The sequence below is a fragment of the Amblyraja radiata genome, chromosome 3, assembly GCF_010909765.2.
Source record: "Amblyraja radiata isolate CabotCenter1 chromosome 3, sAmbRad1.1.pri, whole genome shotgun sequence".
NCBI lineage: Eukaryota > Metazoa > Chordata > Chondrichthyes > Rajiformes > Rajidae > Amblyraja > Amblyraja radiata.
The window spans coordinates 33,973,821-33,998,110 of NC_045958.1; the positions used below are offsets into that span (position 1 = coordinate 33,973,821).

The 24,290-nt window shown below is 41.8% G+C and overlaps 1 protein-coding gene across 1 annotated transcript in view; it reads left to right on the forward strand.

The window, feature by feature from the left end:
• Nucleotides 1-24,290, forward strand: part of ostf1 (osteoclast stimulating factor 1) — a 79,955-nt gene that overhangs the window by 50,758 nt on the left and 4,907 nt on the right. The window contains exons 5-9 of the mRNA XM_033017564.1: nucleotides 4,867-4,920; nucleotides 6,107-6,214; nucleotides 7,685-7,734; nucleotides 9,205-9,283; nucleotides 11,093-11,191. Of these exons, the coding sequence (XP_032873455.1) occupies nucleotides 4,867-4,920; nucleotides 6,107-6,214; nucleotides 7,685-7,734; nucleotides 9,205-9,283; nucleotides 11,093-11,191 (390 nt within the window). The remainder of the gene's footprint in view (nucleotides 1-4,866; nucleotides 4,921-6,106; nucleotides 6,215-7,684; nucleotides 7,735-9,204; nucleotides 9,284-11,092; nucleotides 11,192-24,290) is intronic.

Below are 24,290 nucleotides of genomic sequence, written 5' to 3' on the forward strand. Positions count from 1 at the left end.
ATGGTTGTTGGGAAGAAGCTGTTCCTGAATCTAGATGTTACAGTTTACAGACTCCTATACCACCTTCCCGGTGGCAGGAATGAAATGACAGTGTGGCCAGGATATTGTGGGTCCTTGATGATGCTGGCTGCCTTTTTGAGACAGTGGCCCCTATGGATGCCATTGATGGTGGGGAGATCAGTATAGGTGATGCTGTACTGACAGGCTGTGTTTTTGTAATCTCCTTCGGTCCTGGGCGTACGAGTTGCCGAACAGGGCCATGATGCAACCGGTTAACATACCTTTTACCGTACACCTGTAGAAGTTCAAGAGAGTATTCATTGACATACCAAGTCTCATATAATCATAGTCATAGAGCATGGAAACCGGCTCTTCGGCCCAATTTGCCCATGCCGACCAGATGCGTTAACTGCATTAGTCCCACCTGCCACCGTTTGGCCCATATTCCTTTAAACCTTTCCTACATGTACGGTGGCTTGCAAAAGTTTTCATACCCCTTGAACTTTTCCATATTTTGTCACATTACAACCACAAACGTAAATGTATTTTATTGGGATTTTATGTGATAGACCAACACAAAGTGGTGCATAATTGTGAAGTGGAAGGAAAATGATACATGGTTTTCAAAATGTTTTACAAATAAAAAGCTGATAAGTGTGGCGTGCAAATGTATTCAGACTCCCTGAGTCAATACTTTGTAGAACCACCTTTCGCTGCAATTACAATTAGGTCTGGACTTTGACTGGGCCATTCTAACACATGAATATGCTTTAATCTAAACCATTCCATTGTAGCTCTGGCTGTATGTTTAGGGTCGTTGTCCTGCTGGAAGGTGAACCTCCTCCCCAGTCTCAAGTCTTTTGCAGACTCTAACAGGTTTTCTTCCAAGATTGCCCTGTATTTGGCTCCATCCATCTTCCCATCAACTCTGACCAGCTTCCCTGTCCCTGCTGAAGAAAAGCATCCCCACAGCATGATGCTGCCACCACCATGTTTTATAGTGGGGCTGGTCTGTTCAGGGTGATGTGCAGTGTTAGTTTTCCGCCACACATAGCGTTTTGCATTTAGGCCAAAAACTTCAATTTTGGTCTCATCTGACCAGAGCACCTTCCTCCACATGTTTGCTGTGTCCCCCACAAGGCTTGTGGCAAACTGCAAACGGGACTTCTTATGGCTTTTTTTCCAACAATGGCTTTCTTCTTGCCACTCTTCCATAAAGGCCCGATTTGTGGAGTGCACAACTAATTCTCCCACCTGAGCTGTGGGTCTCTGCAGCTCCTTGCAGAGTACCATGGGCCTCTTGGCTGCTTCTCTGATCAATGCTCTCCTTGCCCGGCCTGTCAGTTTAGATGGACGGCCATGTCTTGGTAGGTTTGCAGTTGTGCCATACTCTTTCCATTTTTGGATGATGGATTGAACAGTGCTCTGTGAGATGTTCAAAGCTTGGGATATTTTTTTATACCTAACCCTGCTTTAAACTTCTCCACAACTTTATCCCTGACCTGTCTGGTGTGTTCCTTGGGCTTCATGATGCTGTTTGTTCACTAATGTTCTCTAACAAACCTCTGAGGCCTTCACAGAACAGCTGTATTTATACTGAGATTAGATTACACACAAGTGGACTCTATTTACTAATTAGGTGACTTCTGAAGGTAATTGGTTGCACTGGATTTTATTTAGGGGTATCAGAGTAAAGGGGGCTGAATACTTTTGCACGCCACACTTTTCAGTTTTTTATTTGTAAAAAATTTTGAAAACCATGTATCATTTTCCTTCCACTTCAGAATTATGCGCCACTTTGTGTTTGTCTATCACATAAAATCCCAATAAAATACATTTACGTTTGTGGTTGTAACGTGACAAAATGTGGAAAAGTTCAAGGGGTATGAATACTTTTGCAAGCCACTGTATGTACCTGTCCAATTGTCTTTAAAATTATGTTTTTTAATTGATGAAAACATATTTGTGAATCCTCGGCCTTCCTCTTCCAAAGTCACCAATCAGTTCCTTGCTTTTACTGACATTGAGAGCAAGGTTGTTGTTCTGGCACCATTCAATCAGACGATCGATTTTCCCTCTTATACTCTATTGTAAATTATAAATCAATTATTTATATTATAAGGATAATTATGGGGATAAATAAATTATAAATTAATTATTTATAATTGTCCAATAACTATGGTGTCATCAGCAAATTTAAAGATGGATATGGAACTATATTAGAATACACAGTCATCGGTGGAGTGTGAATAGAGCAGGGGCAGAGTACACAGGCTTGAGATGTGCCTGTGCTGATGGTTATTGAGGTGCAAGTGTCGTTGCCCATTCATACCGATTGTGTTCTGTTTATAAGGAAGTCGAGGATCCAGTTGCACAGTTTGGAGGGGATGATGGTGTTGAATGCTGAGCTGTAGTCTACGAACAACAGCCTGATATATTTGTTTGTATTGGTCAAGTGGCCTATTGCAGAGTGGAGAGCTGCATCCCCTGTTGATCTATTGTGGCAGTAGACAAAATGTAGTGGGTCCGGGTTCTTGTTGAGCTAGGAGTTGATATGCACCATGACTAACCCCTCAAAGCCGTTAGTGCCACCAGTCAGTAGTCATTGAGGCATTTCACCTTAGTATTCTTGGACAATAGTATTATTGATGCCCTTTTCAATCAGGTGGGAACCACAGACATCAGTAATGAGAGGTTGAAGATATCCACAAACACTCCAGCCAGTTGGACGGTGTAGGTTCACACTCCTGAAGGATCATCTGATGTTGGCTTGCAGGCAGGTGGCACTGGTGTAACATAGAAACATAGAAACATAGAAAATAGGTGCAGGAGTAGGCCATTCGGCCCTTCAAGCCTGCATCGCCATTCAATATCAAAGGTCAAAGGTCAAAACCTTTATTTGCCATTTGTGCTTACACACATAGGAACTCTTGTGCGGCAAGAGTTGTCAAGGGCAATATGATCATGGCTGATCATCCAACTCAGTATCCTGTACCTGCCTTCTCTCCATACCCCTTGATCCCTTTAGCCACAAGGGCCACATCTAACTCCCTCTTAAATATAGCCAATTAACTGATCTCAACTACCTTCTATGGCAGAGAGTTCCAGAGATTTACCACTCTCTGTGTGAAAAATGTTTTTCTCATCTCGGTCCTAAAGGATTTCCCCTCTACCCTTAAACTGTGACCTCTTGTCCTGGACTTCCCCAACATCGGGAACAATCTTCCTGCATCTAGCCTGTCCAACCCCTTAAGAATTTTGGACGTTTCTATAAGATCCTCCCTCAATCTTCTAAATTCTAGCGAGTACAAGCCGAGTCTATCCAGTCTTTCTTCATATGAAAGTCCTGACATCCCAAGAATCAGTCTGGTGAACCTTCTCTGTACTCCCTCTATGGCAAGAATGTCTTTCCTCAGATTTTGAAACCAAAACTGTACACAGTACTTTAGGTGTGGTCTCACCAATACCCTGTACAACTGTAGATGGAGCATGTTGGCCAGCATGGGCAAGTTGGGCCGAGGAGCTTGTTTTCACTCTGTGACACTATGACTATGTGATTGTGATTGCAATACCATTGAGGTCTATGGGGACCCGAGAAGACACATCAGTGTTCTCCCTATTGAAGCATGCGAAGAATGCATTGAGCACAACTTGGTGTGATGCCTTGCTGTCGTTTGAGCTGCCACGTGATGTTGTCATGTAGGAAGTGATGGCGTGCAAATCATGCCACAGCTGCCAAACATCTGCCTCGTCCTCCAGTTAAGAGTGAAAGTTCCATTTAGCCTTTTTGATTTCCTTTATAAGGAGTTTACCATGAGGTAATCACATTGAAATGTACACAACATTTGTGGGGAGCTTGAAGGAGAGTTGATATTTTCCCTGACTCTGGTATCTAGCACATGAGATATCAGTCTCAAAATGTGGGATGATCATTCAAAATGGGGCTAAGGAACATTTATTGACTGAGAGAGTAGTGAATCTTCAGAGAGTTGTCAAGGGCAGACTGTTCAGTGTATTTCAGATGGAGATAGAAAGATTTTTGGATATTATTGAAGGATATTTTATTAATGCAGTAAAGTGGTTCTGAGGAAAATGTCAACCGATCTTGTTGAATGGCTGAGGAAACACAAGAGGTTAAATCATCTTCTGCTTTTTTGCTGTTTTTAGTTCCTTACAAGAGACTCAACACTATTCAGGAAAAAGCAACCCACTTGATTGTCACCCCATCTACATTAAATACCCCTACCACTGGTGAACAGTGACTGCAAGTGTGTACCATCTATACAATGCCGCATGTGCTGTTCTGATAGTATCTTCGATCTCAACCATTAAGCAAGATAAAGACCAGCTGGCAAATGGGAATGCCACCACCTACAGGCTCGCTTCCAAGTCGCATATCCGTCTGGCTTGGAGATATATTGTCATGACTTGATTGACATTTAGTCTGAATGTTTGAACTCCTTATCCAACAGTACTTCACCAAAAGAACTGTAACAGTGCAAAAGGGTGGCTTACCATCCCTTTTGAAGGGCAATTGGGGATGGTCAATAAATGCCAGCTTTACCAGCAAAACCCACATGCATAAAGATAAGAGACTAGAAAGTCACTTTTGAAACAGAGGATCTTTAGTAATGGCTCTGCTGCAAATGCAACTCTAATACCTTTTTCTTGAACTGATGGAGCTAACAGTATTGCGTAGTCCCCTCTCTGGTGATGATTTTCAAGTCCATGATGGATTAATTATTCCCTATCAGTTAAATGTGCTCTGAAATTTTACGTGATGATTTAATATTTCTGTAGCTTCCACGATTAAGAAAAAATAATACTGTTTTCATGAGAAAAGTAATTTCCAAGTTCTTTCCACAGTTGCTGAACACGTAGAATCGATTGACAATCCGTTACATGAAGCTGCCAAACGCGGTGAGTCCAACAGCAAACCAAATAAGCAAAAGTTTCAACCAGCAGGAAATGGAATCACCAAGAAGTACATTTAAGATCTACATTTTCAGTTCTTATTCTTAAACAAATCTGAATATTCTTTAGATGGTTTGCTAAAGTTTTCTTAAGAAGTGGAGTAAAATAAAAGGGAAAAAATGATTGCAAGAAATGTTATTATCTGTACTCTTTGTTTTTTATGCACAATACTGTCTTTACCATAAGGCATGTCCTCTGCATTTTCCCAGAGACTGTCCCCTATGTAATTATTAGGAAGGTATTTTGTGAAAAGGACTTGGATTATGCCCTTCCTGATTGCTTCCTTCTGCCTCCTGCACTAATTTGGCATTGCACTCCATTTCACGCTCCAATGTGCTTTTGGTCCTCTAGATCAATGGTTCTCAAATGGGGGTACGCGTACCCCTGGGGGTACGTGAAGGCACTCCAGGGGGTACGTGAGATTTTAAAATATAGGCCTACATATATGTAGGCCTATATTTTTGTGCTGGTTAGGGGGTACTTGGCTGAAAAAATATTTCACAGGGGGTACATCACTGAAAAAAGGTTGAGAACCACTGCTCTAGATTACCATCAAATGTCACAATGGCAATCGTCAGAATATTTTAACAATTTGAAAGTATGACACGTAATTGTGTTTTCTGATTACTTCAGGGTTTGACGGTGCAGGAAATGCATCTCCATGTAATATTACATTTGTATTTTGTAAATATTCTGGGGACATGCTTTTCAAACTAGTTAGTGAGTAGGTTTTTTTCCCCAGTGGGAGCCAAGAAGTGCAACAAAGATTATGCCTCCTGGAGCTAGTATTGGAGTTATGAGTATCAGATGTTAAGAATTTCCCTTAAATGTACTTATGTCGAATTGCGAACCTGATACAAAATCTACCCAACAAGAAAAATGTGGGCTGAAATATATTTGGATGGTCTGGGTGGTCTTCACACTCTTGGTAATCATTGATCTGGCCATACAGATTTTCTACAGCTTCCTGATGGCTAAGTATTCTTGTTTATTTTCAACACTGTCTGCGGTTAAGTAGATGTGCAGTATATTAAATGGCTTATTTATTGCTATTTTTCCATTTACTTTTAAGAACTTGTCTTTTTTTTCCAATGTGAAGTATGAAATTCTAGTGATGCTTTTGATATTTCAGGGAATGAAAGCTGGTTAAAGGAATGTTTAGAAAACAGAGTGGCAGTGAATTCTTTGGACAAAGCTGGAAACACAGCTCTTTATTGGGGTTGTCATGGAGGACACCTGGGTAAGGGTCTCTTCCTGCTTACAGTAAATTCATCATCTTTGTTTAGATGTTGCATTCTGGTTATTGTGGTGGATGGGCGACAAATTCGATCGAGGTACTTTCTTGTTTACTCCTGCTTGCAAATTCTTGGCAGTTCTTTTGCATAATTAAGTATTTAGGAATTAACAAAACCTTTTCCCTCAAACAACACTACCACTATAGATTGATTAAATGTAAGCATGTTGAGTGATTTGGTTAGAGCCGTGTTTCATTAAGTCTGCCTTAATTAAAGCTCATGGAGTTAAAACAAATGTTTTACAAGTATTTATTAACTTGTCTCTTCAAATCAATGATCTTCATCTGTAAGCTGTAAGTGTGGTTGTCTGACTAAAACCTCTGAAGTTAATAATACAAGGTGAACCATTTTAAGAAGGATAAAAATGATTTTTACATACATTGAAGGTAAACATTGTTTTTCGCATTATTTGAAGTTCAACATAGAACGGTACAGCAGAGCAACAGGCCCTTCAGCCCACAATGTCAGTACCATCCCATAATGCCAATATAAATAAATCTTACCTGCCAGAGGATGACCCATACCCCTCTATCCTGCATTTAATTGCATTTTCCTGGATAGACAGTACTTAATAATTTGCTTGCTCTGTCACATTGCATTTTCTTCTTAAAATAATCTATATCAGTTTTTTTCTTTGGGAGTTAAAGTCACCATGTGGTTTAATTGTAAGGACAAGCTAACCATCATGTATAAATTGAAAACAACACACAAAAAGAAAATCACTTTTCTTTCGCCCCCTCCCACACCGACGACCAATGAAATCAGAAGATTGACATACCTCATTATTTAATAATGTTTTAAAAGCCTATTTATATGTACCTGAACCAAGGTTAGGCAGAAATTTTAGCCATCACGCTAGATATGGTATAAAGCAGAGGTGATATGAACAAACTAATACTTCATAGACTAAATATTCTTAGTAACAGTCTAGGTAGGATAACCAAACCAGACTGGTTTTCAGTAATCTAGAAATACATTGGTGGCTGACTAGCTCGCTTAATTTGTCAGTAGAACCTGAAAGGGGAGTACCGCCACACCAGCCTGCAGTTCTTCCAATTTATCATATCATTCTCCAATCCTCTACCTTACCCTCAGTCTGAAGAAGGGTCTCGACCCAAAACGACACCATTCCAGTGATGCTGCCTGTCCCAGCTTTTTGTGTCTATTTCTCCCCTATAAAGTTGGATAGCACCAACTAGCCAAGTGTGGCTTATTTACTAGAACCCCTTGCTGCTAAGCTGCAGAATTGTATTTGTTTGAATCACAGCAGTACCAAGGTTTCAAATAATAATATCGCACCTCCATTGCTCAGCACCATGCTTTCCTGGATGAAGTAGAAAATAAGAGCAATCATTGTATACTTGTTTAACTATCATTATATACTTGTTTAACTATTGTCTGTTTGTTTTATCTAGGAATAGTAAAGCTTCTGCTTTCCCAACCAAATATCGAATTAAATCAACAGGTATGTTAATTATTTAACTTGAGGTTCATGTCTGAAATAATATGGGTTTTGATCAGTAAGTCTCACAGTTTCTGCAGTGATTTTAACTCCATAAGTATATTTCAGAGCTTACTGATGTTACTGAGCTACAAATATCATGACCACATTTTTCACCAATTATAATGGCTTAATAGTAATGTAGGGTAAATCTGACTTTGCCCTTATTTGCTGTGGTTCCCGCCAATTGATTCAGCACTGAACTAACCACGACAGCTTGAACAAAAAGATGACTGAAGAATTTGGGAGCTAGCTAGTAGAATGACAGTGTAACAAGTTTTTTGCAGTGTAACAAGTAATAATTACTCCTCTTTCTGCTCTGAAGCAAGGATTCTTAGAAGAATATGAGTCATGAATTTAAAGATGTTTAAATTTTGTTATGCCTGCTTTTCTTCCTTTGTCTCTTTCTTAATTCCATGTATACTTTTTGATCTTTATTCCATGTCCAGTTTTTACCTCCTGCTTTGCTGTGTCTCTCAGTGAATGTTCTTCGGTGTGGTGGTTGAAGATGTTCACTGATGGCCTTCCTGCTCGCAGACTGCACAGATCCCATTTAGAGAGACCTCATTAGATTAGTACTTGATTGCTAGAAATCTTCACTGACCATCCCTCGAAAAAGTCACAGGATAACTGTATATGAGGTAAATGCCAATGGTTGTTCACAGCAAAATCCAGGCAGTTCAATCTACCATTACTCCATTTCTCAATTGAAAGTGAGAAGACAGGCGAAAGCTGGAAAATAGTCTATTTCATGCTTACTTGTGACTGTAGAAATGTCCTATTTTCTCTCATTTTAATTCCCATATTTAAAATTTTATCATTGTGGTGATGAATTAAAGTTAATTCTAAATTGTGTTTGTGATTTTATAGTAAGGTGTTGACTTACATTTGGTGGGGGGGGGGGGATTTTGTTTATAAGTTTTTTTTCTTAATTTTTTTACAAGATTTCTTGAAGCTTACGATGTAAAAGAGGGAGCTGGAACTGCTTTATGTTCCTCTGTTCCAGGCACAAGTATTGTCCGTGTTTTCTTAAAGGGCACTGATGTGTGAACTGAAAATGTGTGAAAAATAAAATGAAGAATATTACATTAATACAGAGCCTTCTTTAAATTCAGCTGGAGTCATAGTTACACAGCATGGAAACAGGCTAAACGGCCCAACTCATCCATGCTGACCAAGATGCCTGATCTAAGATACTCCCATTTGGCCCATGTGTTATTTGCCAGTTTTTTTTAAATATCAAAGTGGCAGTAGTGTTGGAAGAGTAATATTTTCCTGCTTTCCCAAATGGCAAAGCATGATGGTTTCTAACTTGCTGATATTATTACAGCTGAAATGGTCAGATTATTACTTCCTGGTGATACTCTTAAGATATGATTGACACCTTCAATTACATACACTGGTGTAACTTTCGGTTGCTTTCCATTTGTATAGAATAAACTGGGAGATACGGTTGTGCACGGTGCTGCATGGAAGGGATATGAAGATATCCTAGAGTTATTACTTTTGAAAGGTATGTCTCCTTGGAATTATCTTAAAGTACAATGTGTTTAATTGTTATTTTCATCAATGCTATCCTACATCCAACATTCATACATTACTTTTTCTTATCCGCTTTTTTTCAATCATAAAGGGGCTGTCCCACTTGGGCAACCTAATCCGCGAGTTCTGGCGAGTTTGCCCTCATACTCGCAGCATGGTCGACACAAGGTCGTAGGAGGTCTTTGTAACTCTCCTTCATGCTCGAGAGGGGTCCCCGTGTACTCGAGGCCTCAGCTAGGTCACGGCGTATTTTTCGACATGTTGAAAAATGCCCACGAGTAAAAAAAGGTCGCCATGGAAAAAATCAATACTTTTTTACTCGTAGGTTTAGTTGTAGTAGGTCGGCATGTTAGTCGTAGGTAATCGTAGATAGTCTATTGTCTGCAATAAATATAATGTTTCTGCTGTAATAGAAAAAGAGACATAGAATTGGGAAGTGGAGTTGATTGCCATGCAGTATGGATTGGGATACTGGAATCTTACAACTAGGTAAAGGGGGTAATAGCACTTTGAAGGCTAAAGGTATTTCCATTATAAATGTGAAAATTGAAATTCATGACATAGAAGTTTAATGTCAAGGAACAAAAATATAATGATAGAAAGTATTGTCAACAGGTTTTTATTATAAAAGGTCTCTATTCTCAATGCTGAAATGATATTGAAGCAAGAACAAAATTTATGAGTTGAGTATAAGAGTCAGGGAATCATGTTGCAACTTTATAAAACTTTGGCCCGGACATATTTGGAGTGCTGTGTGCAGACCTGGCCGGCCCATTACAGGAAGAATATGGAGTCTTTAGAGAGAATGCAGGAGAAGTTTACCAGAATGCTGCCTAGATTAGTTATAGACTGCAAGGAGACATTGGGTAAGCTTGGATTGTTCTCTCCGGTTGATCGGAGGCTGAGGGGTGACTTGAAAGAAAATCATGAGAGGTAGAGATAAGGTAGATAGTCAGAACCTTTATCCCCTGTGGAAATGTCAAAGACTAGAGGACATAGCTTTAATACCAGAGGGAGAATGTTTACAGGTGATGTGTGGGGCTTTAATGTTTGACAATAGACAATAGGTGCAGGAGTAGGGCATTTGGCCCTTCGAGCCAGCACTGCCATTCACTGTGATCATGGCTGATCATCCACAATCATTACCCCGTCCCTGCCTTCTCACCATATCTCCTGACTACGCTATCTTTAAGAGCTCTATCTAACTCTCCCTTGAAAGCTGAGAACCTGTTGGGTGCCTGGACCACCCTACTAGAGATGGTGGTGGAACCAGATATGATAGTGGCAGATAAGAGGCTTTTAGATAGGCACATTAATAATCAGGGATATTGATCACGTGCAGGCAGAGGAGATTAGTTTAATCTCATCATATTCGGCATAAATGTTGTCGGCCAAAGGGCCTGTTCCTGAGCTGCACTGTTCTGTGTTGGCCTGACTGACAACATGATTGATTAATTGATTAATAGATACAGCATGGAAGCAGGCCCTATGTCCCACCATTCTGACCATCAATCACCCATTAGCCCACTTTTGGATCCACTCCCTACACACTTGAGGCAATTTACTGAGTCCAATTAACCTGCAAACCGGCACATCTTTGGAATGTGTGGAGAAACCAGAGCACCTGGAGGAAACCCATGTGGTCATAGGAAAACGTGCAAACTCCACACATACAGCACCCGAGATGAGGAATGAACCTGGCTCACTGGCACTGAGCGGCAGGAGCTCTGTCAGCTGTGCCACTGTGAATGATATGCATTATTGTCTATTTTGTCCACAGGTGCCCGAATAGATCTGAAAAACAATGAGAAAAAAGTGCCGCTTGATATGGCTACCAATCCACAATGTTCTTCTCTTCTTAAGAAGAAATCTGGGCAAGGTAAATTTAAATTAAATTTCTTTATTTATATAGCACATTTTTAGTCAACTTGCATTGACCCCAAAGTGCTTCACATAATTACATCCACACACACAGGCAAAGGTGGGTGAAGTGTCTTGCCCAAGGACACACACAGGCAAAGGTGGGTGAAGTGTCTTGCCCAAGGACACAACGACAGTATGCACTCCAAGCGGGATTCGAACCAGCTACCTTCCGGTTGCCAGCCGAACACTTAGCCCATTGTGCCATTTGTCGTCCCATAAGATAATTCAATACACAATTCTGTGATTGGAGACTCTATGTAAAATGGAAATTTGTGAAACCTATATACAATGTCCAAACTTTTTCCTTGATGCAATAAAGGTTGAACTTCATTCAAGAGGCAACCGTAGCAGTCAAATATTTCCAAGAATTTTAGTGTCGTCGAAAGAGTCCAAGTATAAAGCAAATTAATTTTTTAATGAAAATTGAACGGAGGCTTTCTGACAAGAGACCTCACAAAACCCGTGTATCGTATGCACGAAAGGAGCGTTTCAGTCTTGACAACAACTCAACAACTTGTACCCAACTTCATTGATTCCTTGGTTCTTCAGCAGCTTCTGATTGTCATAATTCCCACTGGCTTTGAACAAAATACTTATTTTATGGACAGTGTTTAAGAAAGAACTGCAGATGCTGTAAAAATCGAAGGTAGACAAAAATGCTGGAGAAACTCAGCAGGTGAGGCAGCATCTATGGAGCAAAGCAATAGGTGATGTTTCGGGTCGAGACCCTTCTTCAGATTGATGTTGGGGCGGGGGGGCTGGGAAGAAGTCTACTGTTTCTAGACCTCACTATCTCCATCGTAGGTAACAGACTACTGACCGACATCTACTACAAACCCACTGACTCCCATGGCTATCTGGGCTACACTTCTTCCCACCCTGCTTCCTGTTAGGACTCTCCCCTGCTCTCATTTCCTCCGTCTACGCCGCATCTGCACCCAGGATGAGGTGTTCTAAACCAGGGCATCGGAGATGTCCTCATTCTTTAGGGAATGGGGGTTCTCCTCTTCGACTATAGATGAAGGACTCACCAAGGACTCCTCTATATCTGAATATACAGTGGCTTGCAAAAGTATTCATACCTCTTGAACTTTTCCACATTTTGTCACGTTACAACCACAAACATAAATGTATTTTATTGGGATTTTATGTGATAGACCAACACAAAGTGGTGCATAATTGTGAAGTGGAAGGAAAATGATACATGGTTTTCAAATTTTTTTACAAATAAAAAACTTTAAAGTGTGGCGTGCAAAAGTATTCAGCCCCCCTGAGTCAATACTTTGTAGAACCACCTTTCGCTGCAATTACAGCTGTAAGTCTTTTGGGGTATGTCTCTACCAGCTTTGCACATCTAGAGACTGAAATTTCTGCCCATTCTTCTTTGCAAAATAGCTCAAGCTCAGTCAGATTGGATGGAGAGCGTCTGTGAACAGCAATTTTCAAGTCTTGCCAGAGATTCTCAATTGGATTTAGGTCTGGACTTTGACTGGGCCATTCTAACACATGAATATGCTTTGATCTAAACCATTCCATTGTAGCTCTGGCTGTATGTTTAAGGTCGTTGTCCTGCTGGAAGGTGAACCTCCGCCCCAGTCTCAAGTCTTTTGCAGACTCTAACAGGTTTTCTTCCAAGATTGCCCTGTATTTGGCTCCATCCATCTTCCCATCAACTCTGACCAGCTTCCCTGTCCCTGCTTAAGAAAAGCATCCCCACAGCATGATGCTGCCACCACCATGTTTCACAGTGTGTTCAGGGTGATGTGCAGTGTTAGTTTTCCGCCACACATAGCGTTTTGCATTTAGGCCAAAAACTTCAATTTTGGTCTCATCTGACCAGAGCACCTTCCTCCACATGTTTGCTGTGTCCCCCTCATGGCTTGTGGCAAACTGCAAACGGGACTTCTTATGGCTTTTTTTCAACAATGGCTTTCTTCTTGCCACTCTTCCATAAAGGCCCGATTTGTGGAGTGCACGACTAATAGTTGTCCTGTGGACAGATTCTCCCACCTGAGCTGTGGATCTCTGCAGCTCCTCCAGAGTTACCATGGGCCTCTTGGCTGCTTCTCTGATCAATGCTCTCCTTGCCCGGCCTGTCAGTTTAGGTGGACGGCCATGTCTTGGTAGGTTTGCAGTTGTGCCATACTCTTTCCATTTTCGGATGATGGATTGAACAGTGCTCCGTGAGATGTTCAAAGCTTGGGATATTTTTGGTTATAACCTAACCCTGCTTTAAACTTCTCCACAACTTTATCCCTGGCCTGTCTGGTGTGTTCCTTGGGCTTCATGATGCTGTTTGTTCACTAATGTTCTCTAACAAACCTCTGAGGCCTTCACAGAACAGCTGTATTTATACTGAGATTAGATTACACACAAGTGGACTCTATTTACTAATTAGGTGACTTCTGAAGACAATTGGTTGCACTGGATTTTATGTAGGGGTATCAGAGTAAAGGGGGCTGAATACTTTTGCACGCCACACTTTTCAGTTTTTTATTTGTAAAAAAATTTGTAAACCATGTATCATTTTCCTTCCATTCACAATTATGCGCCACTTTGTGTTGGTCTATCACATAAAACCCCAATAAAATACATTTACGTTTGTGGTTGTAACGTGACAAAATGTGGAAAAGTTCAAGGGGTATGAATACTTTTGCAAGCCACTGTATACTCAGAACATTAATAGCCCATTATCTGTTATTTGCACTTTATCAGTTTATTTATTCATGTGTGTATATATTTATATAACGTGCGGTTGTGGGGAGGGAGGCGGCATGCAACGTCACACACTAACTACCCCCCCGCACTCACGCTAATGGAGGGGAGGAGGGGAGAGAGAGAGATGAGAGAGGGGGATGAGAGAGGGGGAGTAGAGAGGGGGAGGAGAGAGGGGGGTGAGATGAGGGGCGAGGGAGAGGTGGGGAGCAGGGAGGGGGAGGGAGGGTGGAGAAAATGGGGTAGGGGTGAGGGGAGGGGGGTTTATGGGAGGGACGGTGGGAGAGGGGATGGAAGAGAGGAGGGGGAGAAAAAGAGGGGATAGAGAGAGAGGGGGAGAGAGGAGATGGGGGGTGGAGAGGGGGGGAGAGGAGAGGGGGGTGGAGAGGGGGGAGAGGAGATGGGGGGAGGGGAGAGGGGGGAGAGGAGAGGGGGGGAGGGGAGAGGGGTGGAGAGGAGAGGGGGGGAGAGGAGGGGGGGGAGAGGATAAGAGGGGAGAGGAGGAGAGTGGGGGGAGAGGAGAGGGAGGGGGGGAGAGAGAGTGCCTTTTTACTTCAACCCAAACCCAAACAACCATTTGCAGGCAGTGCTTTTTTACCTCTAACCATATTTTCATTTTCAAACCAAATTAAGGGTACTCACAGTGCTGTAGACATTTGTTCCGTGTCATTCAGAGCTCTGACTGAGGCACACCACTTGCAGAGACTGATTGAGGCACACCACTTGCAGAGACTGATTGAGGCACACCACTTGCAGAGACTGATTGAGGCACACCACTTCCTAGTTTTATAGTCCCCCCCCCCTCCCTCCAGCGGGGGCAGCAGAGAAAATGGGGAATTTTGTAAAAACATTAATATCTCTGTCAATTTTCATCGACGGGAAAAATCCTCGGCACACATGCGGCGGAGTGGGGCTCTGAGCGAGGTGGCCAAAAATGACGGCCGTAGGTGGCGGCGTACTCTCGGAAATCGCAGCACAGAAAGCCAAAACAGGTCAAGAACAGACTTTTAGTAATATAGATATGGACACACTGATCTGTTTTGTAGTCAATGCCTACTATGTTCTGTTGTGCTGAAGCAAAGCAAGAATTTCATTGTCCTATCAGGGACACATAACAATAAACTCACTTGAACTTGATATCTCGTAGCTCCGGTCTCAGTCCCCATCCCCCACTCGTAACAAGGACAGAGTCTCCCTTGACCTCCCCTTCCACCCTACCAGCCGTCACATACACCAGATAATCTTCCGACATTTTCGCCACCTCCAACGGGATCCCACCACTGGCCACATCTTCCCATCTCCTCCCCTTTCGGCTTTCCGCAGAGACCGCTCCCTCCGTAACTCCTTGGTCAATTCATCCTTTCCCACCCAAACCACCCCCTCCCCTGGTACTTTTCCTTGCAACCGCAGGGAATGTTACACTTGTCACTTTACCTACCCCCTTGACTCCATCCAAGGACCCATGCCGTCTTTCCAGGTGAGGCAGAGGTTCACCTGCACCTCCTCCAACCTCATCTATTGAATCCGCTGTTCTAGGTGTCAACCTCTGCATCAGTGAGACCAAGCGCAGGCTTGGCGATCGCTTCGCCCAACACCTCCGCTCAGTTCGCATTAACCAACCTGATCTCCCGGTGGCTCAGCACTTCAACTTCCCCCTCCCACTCCGAATCCGACCTTTCTGTCCTGGGCCTCCTCCATGGCCAGAGTGAGTCCCACCGCAAATTGGATGAGCAGTACCTCATACTTTGCTTGGATACTTTACACCCCAGCTGTATGAACATTGACTTCTCCAATTTCAGGTAGTCCTTGCTTTCTCCCTCCTTCCCCACCCCTTCCCAGCTCTCCCACAGCCTACTGTCTCTGCCTCATCCTGATATAGTAGTGGCCAGAGGATCTAGGGTGACTGAAGTGACTGGGGTGACTGAAGGTGAGGAACTGAAGGAAATCCACATTAGGCAGGAAATGGTGTTGGATGGACTGATGGGACTGAAGGCTGATAAATCCCCAGGGCCTGATGGTCTGCAACCCAGGGTGCTAAAGGAAGTGGCTCTATAAATCGTGGATGCATTGGTGATAATTTTCCAATGTTCTATAGATTCAGGATCAGTTCCTGTGGATTGGAGGGTAGCTAATGTTATCCCACTTTTTAAGAAAGGTGGGAGAGAGAAAACGGAATTATAGACCAGTTAGCCTGACATCGGTGATGGGGAAGATGCTGGAGTCAATTATAAAAGATGAGATAGCCGAACATTTGGATAGCAGTAACAGGATCGGTCCGAGTCAGCATGGATTTACGAAGGGGAAATCATGCTTGACTAATCTTCTGGAATTTTTTGAAGATGTATCTAGGAAAAGGGACAAGGGAGAGCCAGTGGATGTAGTGTACCTGGACTATCAGAAAGCATTTGATAAGGTCCCCACATAGGAGATTAGTGGGCAAAATTAGGGCACATGGTATTGGGGGTAGAGTACTGACATTGTTAGAGAGGGGGTTGGCAGACAGGAAACAAAGAGTAGGGATTAACGGGTCCCTTTCAGAATGGCAGGCAGTGACTAGTGGGGTACCGCAAGGCTCGGTGCTGGGACCGCAGCTATTTACAATATACATCAATAATTTGGATGAGGGGATTCAAGGTAACATTAGCAAAATTGCAGGTGACCCAAAGCTGGGTGGCAGTGTGAACTGTGAGGAGGATGCTATGAGAATGCAGGGTGACTTGGACAGGTTGGGGGAGTGGGCAGATGCATGGCAGATGAAGTTTAATGCGGATAAATGTGAGGTTATCCACTTTGGTAGCAAAAACAGGAAGGCAGATTACTATCTAAATGGCGTCAAGTTGGGAAAAGGGGAAGTATAACGGGATCTGGGGGGTCCTTGTACAGTCTATGAAAGTAAGCATGCAGGTACAGCAGGCAGTGAAGAAAGCAAATGACATGTTGGCCTTTATAACAAGAGGAATCGAATATAGGAGGTCCTTCTGCAGTTGTACAGAGCCCTAGTGAGACCACACCTGCAGTTTTGGTCCCCTAATTTGAAGAAGGACATTCTTGCTATTGAGGGAGTGCTGCGTAGGTTTACAAGGTTAAATCCCGGGATGGCGGGGCTGTCATATGTTGAGAGAATGGAGCAGCTGGGCTTGTACACTCTGGAGTTTAAGATGAGAGGGGATTTCATTGAAACATATAAGGGTTTGGACATGCTAGAGACAGGAAACATAATGTTCCCGATGTTGGGTGAGTCCAGAACTAGGGGCCACAGTTTAAGAATAAGGAGTAAGCCATTTAGAACGGTGACGAGGAAACACTTTTTCTCACAGAGAGTGGTGAATCTGTGGAATTTTCTGCCTCAGAGGGCAGTGGAGGCGGGTTCTCTGGATGCTTTCAAGAGAGAGCTGGATAGGGCTCTTAAAAATAGTGGAGTCAGGGGATATGGGGAGAAGGCAGGAACAGGGTACTGATTGGGGATGATCAGCCATGATCACATTGAATGGCGGTGATCACATTGAATTCGGCTCGAAGGGCCGAATGGCCTACTCCTGCACCTATTGTCTATTGTCCATTGTCTTCCTTTCTTCTTCTCGCCCCCTCGTCCCCACATCAGTCTGAAGAAGGGTCTTGGCCCGAAACGTCTTTTATGGACAAGGTAGTTTTCTAAGATTAATTAGCACGGCTATAAATGAAAACAATAAAACCATAGTAACTTTTATAAGATTTTGTTTTAATATGGTTATTTGAGTTTGATAATACTTTTAGCCAATATTTCATCCACATGCAATGTTACAATTTTTTGGGGGTCTGGAACTATCTTCAGAAAGGAACTGTTTGAAGATTTTCTAACTGCATTTCGTTGTCTCTGTACTGTACACTGACAATGACAATTAAAGTTGAATCTGAATCTGAATCTGAATCTAAAGTTGCTTGACAGTATTCCATTGTTGTCTTGAGGACCTTGGTCAGTTAGTCTTTCTCTTCGAAAACCATAGGCCTTCAGAAGCTTGCTCTAGTACCCAAATTTGGTCATGAGACTGAGTTGAGTAGTTTTCCCAGAATGGTTTGTGGTTGCCTGAATTAGATTACCACAACCACGATTTTTTATGGATGGGAAATACTAGGATTGGTTTTTGCTAATGTATGCTAGCACAACTAACCACACTATGACAAGCATTTTCCTGTGGGCTACTCTATGCTGAGTTCCAGTTCAGCCAACTGAAGTCCACCATTTAATTCCTTGGAAAGGCCAGTGAAGAAATAAAAATGTGTTGCAATTAAGCTGGACATTCCACCTGCTGACCAGGCACAGAAATGGCAACCTTCAGCTGTAAGGAATATAGTGATTAATTGAAGTTCTTATAATTCTTGAGTTTAAACGTATGCTCAAGTTCTTTTAATGATTTTTTTAATGTTTTAATTATAATGTTTTTAAGAATAACTTTTTTTTGACAGCTAACGAATGTTTCGATAAGTTGGGTTACATTCATCCTTATTCAAAGTTCTTGGCCACTTTAATATTTGGAAAGTTTGGGGTATGGCATATTTAACTGCCCCTATTTTTTGTGTGCATGTTCTGCATATATTCAACTCCAGCCTTTCCCCCAGTATACAATGGTATTATCAGTATGTAATGGCATTATGTGATGCAAGGCTAAGATGGCGCAGAAGGTCAGCATTGATGTACAGAAAGATATTGGGGCCTAAGTTCATGTCTCCCTTAGTGGCAAAACATGATGCCTGGCTTGGCACACCAGAATGATGCTTGGATTGGCATACCAGAACGATGCCTGGGTTGGTGATATTCGTGACAGGGATAGGTTGGACACACTTGGATTGTTTTATGCTTGAGTATTGAGTATGCTTCCTTTCATAGTATTGATGAAGGGCATTGAGTATAAGAGTCAGGAAGTCATGATGTAGCTTTAAAGGACTTCAGTTAGGCTGCATTTTGAGTATCGTGTTCAGTTCTGGTTACAGGAAGGATGTGGATGCTTTGGAAAGGATGCAGAGGGTGCTTACCAGAATGATGCCTGGGTTGGGGATATTTGGTACAGGGATAAGTTGGACACACTTGGATTGTTTTCCTCCCTGATTTTTTTCCCTCAAAGAATGGTATGTGCCTGGAACGTGCTGCCAGGGGTGTTGGTTGACCCAAAGCAACAGTAGTATTTAAGATACTTCTGGATAGACAGGGAATGGAGGCATGTGGATTATGTGCGGGCAGATAAGAGTTGGTCTTGGCATCATGTTTGAAATTGCGGGTGAAAGAGCTGCTTCTGTGTCCTGTGTTTTATGCATTATTTCTAGAGCTTGTCAGTGCTTTTTGAAAATCCAAAGAGACTCTTGCTCTTATGTGCTGTAGAATGCTTCATGAACATTCCCATCTCCATTTCGCTTTGGAAGTGTAATGCAATGATTAGGTTCTAAAATCTTATGCAAACTCAGATCATGTATCCATTGTAATGACTTTTTCATTTCCTTCCACATCTATTTATCCTGCTTTACATTCCAATTTTGTACATTTATTTGTATAGTTCCATGTTATCACTTATTCTTGCCATCTGATTTTGTAACTTTAATTTATTTTTCTTCTCTGCATTTCCCTTTAATACCTTTTGCACCACTTTTGTTTTGAAGAAGGGTCTCGACCCGAAACATCACCCATCCTTTTTCTCCAGCAGTGTTGCCTGATCCGCTGAGTTATTCCAGCATTTTGTGTCTATCTTTGGTGTGCACCAGCATCGGCAGATCCTTTCTACACACTTGTTTTTTATTTTTTTAAGTGTCTCACTACTCACCAATTTCTCTCACTTTTCCCTTTGAGAGGATTTTCGTACATTTTGAGTCAACCTTTTTGCTGTGATTCAATTGCAATAATTATGCCCGTCCTTTTTATTCACAAAGGTGGATTTATTCCTATTCAATTCTGTTTAATTCCTGCTGATCTATTTTGATTCTTTAATTTGCAGTTTCCGTTTCAGTTCATGTGAAGTTCTCCCTTCTCCTCGACTGAGAAATCTTATAAATATGCCAAGAAGTGAAACCTTCAGTCCACAGTTGCACTATGAGTTCCAAAAAGGGTCATACATTTCAACTCCCTTCCCACCCAAAGCTTTGTTTCATGGTGTGTGTAACTGTGACATCAGGGGGATCATGGTATGGTTCAGCATGTCTAACCTGAGACCTAAAAACAAAATCAAGGCATGAACTGGAGTTTTTGTCATTAAATGACCCCTATTCTAACTTTCACCCACTTAAGTACTTCTCTTGTTCCTCATTGCCACCCTGTAAATCGATACCACTGTCCTCGTACATATCCCTCGGATACATTATTGACTTGCTCCTCTTGTACTGCTTTTTGTTCTCTCTGGATAGCATCTAGTTTTACCCTACTTCTTGGCTTTACCTTTTCCTATCCTGCACCTGTTACTGTTGGTTGTATGACTGCATTCACTGGTGTGCCTTTGTCCACACTAACTACAGGGTGTGGTGACTTGTTACTCAACCTCCAAATATTTTCTGGACCAATGACTGCTTTCTAACTCGGCAAATGTGCTGCCCTAGAGATACTAAGGATGTTAGATGGTTCACATTTCCCCATGTGCGCACATCTGAAGGTTTTCTGTGAAATGTATTTTTCGTTGAGAATCCACCAACGTAGGATAAGGAAATTAACATCTTTCACACCAATTACCGTCTTCAAACAGATTATTGCCTCAGCATCAAATAATCCTATACAGCTCCTGGTATTGAAATTATATTTCTTAACAGAGAAGTATAGAAATTTTAATTTTATTTTGAGCATCCTGGTGTGGACGATTTCTGTACAGCTCGTCATCCACCTATCTCTCCCGGCTTAGTTATTGTTGTACCTCACACATTCATAATGCCAAACATGGGGAGATTCACTATGGTATCACTGTCCTGTCATGTTGCTTGGAGTACAACCCCATCCATTGAATCTTTGTTTCCCAAAGGTTTAATTGCAAAAGCTGTTCTAGATAAAATCAAATCACATTGGTATTATTTAATATTTTAGAGTAATTTAGCAGAAATATAGTGATGGAATGGCCCGTGACTGGAAGTGTAACATTTTGTGCTCTGTTACTGTGATGTATATAACCTCACATAAATGTGAGGTTATCCATTTTGGTGGCAAAAACAGGAAAGCAGACTATTATCTAAATGGTGGCCGACTAGGAAAAGGGGAGATGCAGCGAGACCTGGGTGTCATGGTACACCAGTCATTGAAAGTAGGCATGCAGGTGCAGCAGGCAGTGAAGAAAGCGAATGGTATGTTAGCTTTCATAGCAAAAGGATTTGAGTATAGGAGCAGGGAGGTTCTACTGCAGTTGTACAGGGTCTTGGTGAGACCACACCTGGAGTATTGCGTACAGTTTTGGTCTCCAAATCTGAGGAAGGACATTATTGCCATAGAGGGAGTGCAGAGAAGGTTCACCAGACTGATTCCTGGGATGTCAGGACTGTCTTATGAAGAAAGACTGGATAGACTTGGTTTATACTCTCTAGAATTTAGGAGATTGAGAGGGGATCTTATAGAAACTTACAAAATTCTTAAGGGGTTGGACAGGCTAGATGCAGGAAGATTGCTCCCGATGTTGGGGAAGTCCAGGACAAGGGGTCACAGCTTAAGGATAAGGGGGAAATCCTTTAAAACCGAGATGAGAAGAACTTTTTTCACACAGAGAGTGGTGAATCTCTGGAACTCTCTGCCACAGAGGGTGGTCGAGGCCAGTTCATTGGCTATATTTAAGAGGGAGTTAGATGTGGCCCTTGTGGCTAAGGGGATCAGAGGGTATGGAGAGAAGGCAGGTACGGGATACTGAGTTGGATGATCAGCCATGATCATATTGAATGGCGGTGCAGGCTCGAAGGGCCGAATGGCCTACTCCTGCACCTAATTTCTATGTTTCTATGTTGCTCACTGCAGAAGTAGATTATTTACCCATTCTAAACTGGCTTGCCCCATTCTTCCATGTTTTGTGGCACATGAAATAATAAGCTGCAATTCTAGAAATGCTGTGACTGCTTAGAAAATGCACGATGGATGCATGAAAAAAGAAAGATTAGTTTCTCAAAGCTACTTATTTTCATGAAAATTGATTTTTTTTAAATAATAATTCTGTTTATAACATAGGAATTGCTCAAATATGTTTCTTTTGGGATTAAAACTGTTTGGTGACTCTCAATATGACCCAAAATGCATGAACTTCACTGACCAGCATTATTGGGTTTCTCTAATAAACGTTACATTGAAACACATTTTGTTGGTTTCAGCGCTGAGTTTCCTTTTGTCGTGTTACAAGTTCTTGCGAACGTCAGCATGAAGCCCAGTAAATGTGATCCCTGCAACTTGCTCTTAAAGGGGCACCCACAAGCAGTACTCTTCCAGCTACGGGGCAATGTCACTGCAGAAGGGATCTGCAGTAAAAGGGGTGTGTTCCTTGCATGAGTGAGTGTAACCTGGGCATGTTGCTGAACAGCATGTTCTCTGCGCAAGAGGTGAAGGCAGTAGGGATTGGGTGAGAAGTGGAATGGAGACTCACCTGGTCTGTTAACTCGGACTCCCATATTGACATGAATGCAGCACTTGAGAAAGATTGCAATGCAGGCTAATCCCATTGCATATACTGTAGTCTCCATCAATGTGGAGTTGGGCTGACCTCCCTTAGGCAAGCTGCCAGAAATCAGAGGCGAGGAAGCCTTGATCTTGATCTCCATAGGCAAAGGAGCCAAAACGTATGTAATGTATTTGAGATCAGGAGACACTGCTGTGGAGTAAAACTGTAGGTTGAGTTTGGGTTGACCCACTAAATAGCATGGTTTCAGGGGGAAATTATTAGTAAAATCAATAATTTTCTCTCATTTTTTTAAAATTAGTACTTGTATATAATATCAGGTTGTTTTTTGAATGAAAATAAATTCTAAAGTAAATGTAATTTCTGATGAAAAATTAAGAGATGTATTTCTCATGTGGTATTACTGCACCCAGAAGTGTGTGGAGAAAAGTTCTATGGTGTTCAACATATTTTTCCTCCAACCTGCAACAGATATACAGCTCTGCTTTGTCTTGACATTTTAGTTAAAGCTTATTCTCATTCTTTTAATTTTATTTATTTAACAATTTTTATTTAAACTGAAACTAAGTTGTTGGCACTTCGTAAAAAAAAAGTAAAGATTTTCCGATATTTCTGGTCTAATTCAGTTCACCCATGAGCCAGGACTGAAGAAGCTTTGATCACCTAAAACAATTCTTTTGGATTTTATTTTTTAGATACCAGGATGTCCAAAATGCCTGCTATTTTGGTCCCATTATTATCGATTCTCAATATATTATACATGGAACAGTATAGCACAGGAACAGGCCCTTCGGCTCATAATGTCTATGCTGAACATGATGCCAAGTCCAACTAATCTCATCTGCTTGCATGTGATTCATTTCCCTCCATTCCTTGCATATCCATATAAATTCCAGGTTTATGTACACCTAATTTTAATGCCAATATTATATTTAACCTCCCTGTCTTGGATTTTCATTAATCCGGATGTGACAGATATTAACTATCACCAATTTTTGCCATAGTCTCTGAGAGTTTTGGTGATCATCCATACTAATCTGGTTCTAATGTGGTTATTTCATAGTATTTCTCCTGCAACATTTAACTGCTGGTTATTTTACTACATAGTGCTACTGGTTATGTTTATAATATCAACTACTGGTTATTTATATAGTGCCCTCGATGTGGCACAATGTCTCGAAGTTTCACAGGAGTATCAGCGAGTGCACTTTTAAAGTGAGCAACATGAAGAAATAGGGTAGATGACTAAAAGCTTAAAGGAGAAAAGGGGTAAAGGGACAAGTAAGGCTTGGAGAGGAAATTGCAGAGCTTAGGATCTTGACACAAGATCAGAAAGTCCATATTAGGGTTGGTACGGATATAATGGTTATAGAGTTGAAAGATATTAGAGTGATCTATAAATTGGAGGAATGTATCCAGGGAAGTGTTTGAAATCAAGAAATAAATTTTTAAAGATCAAGGCATCGATCGATTGATTGCTTGAAAGATACAATGTCGAACCAGGCCCTTCAGCCTACTGAGTCTATGCTGATCATCGATCACCCATTCACACTAGTTCTATGTTATCCCACTTTTGAATCCAGTACCGACACACTAGGGGCAGTTTGTCTATAAACTTGTACGTCTTTGGAGTGTGGGAGGAAACCAGAGCACCCGGAGAAAACCCATGCGGTCACAGGGAGAACGTGCAAACTCCGTACAGACAGCACCCGTAATCAGCATCGAACCTGGGTCTCAGGCGCTGTAAGG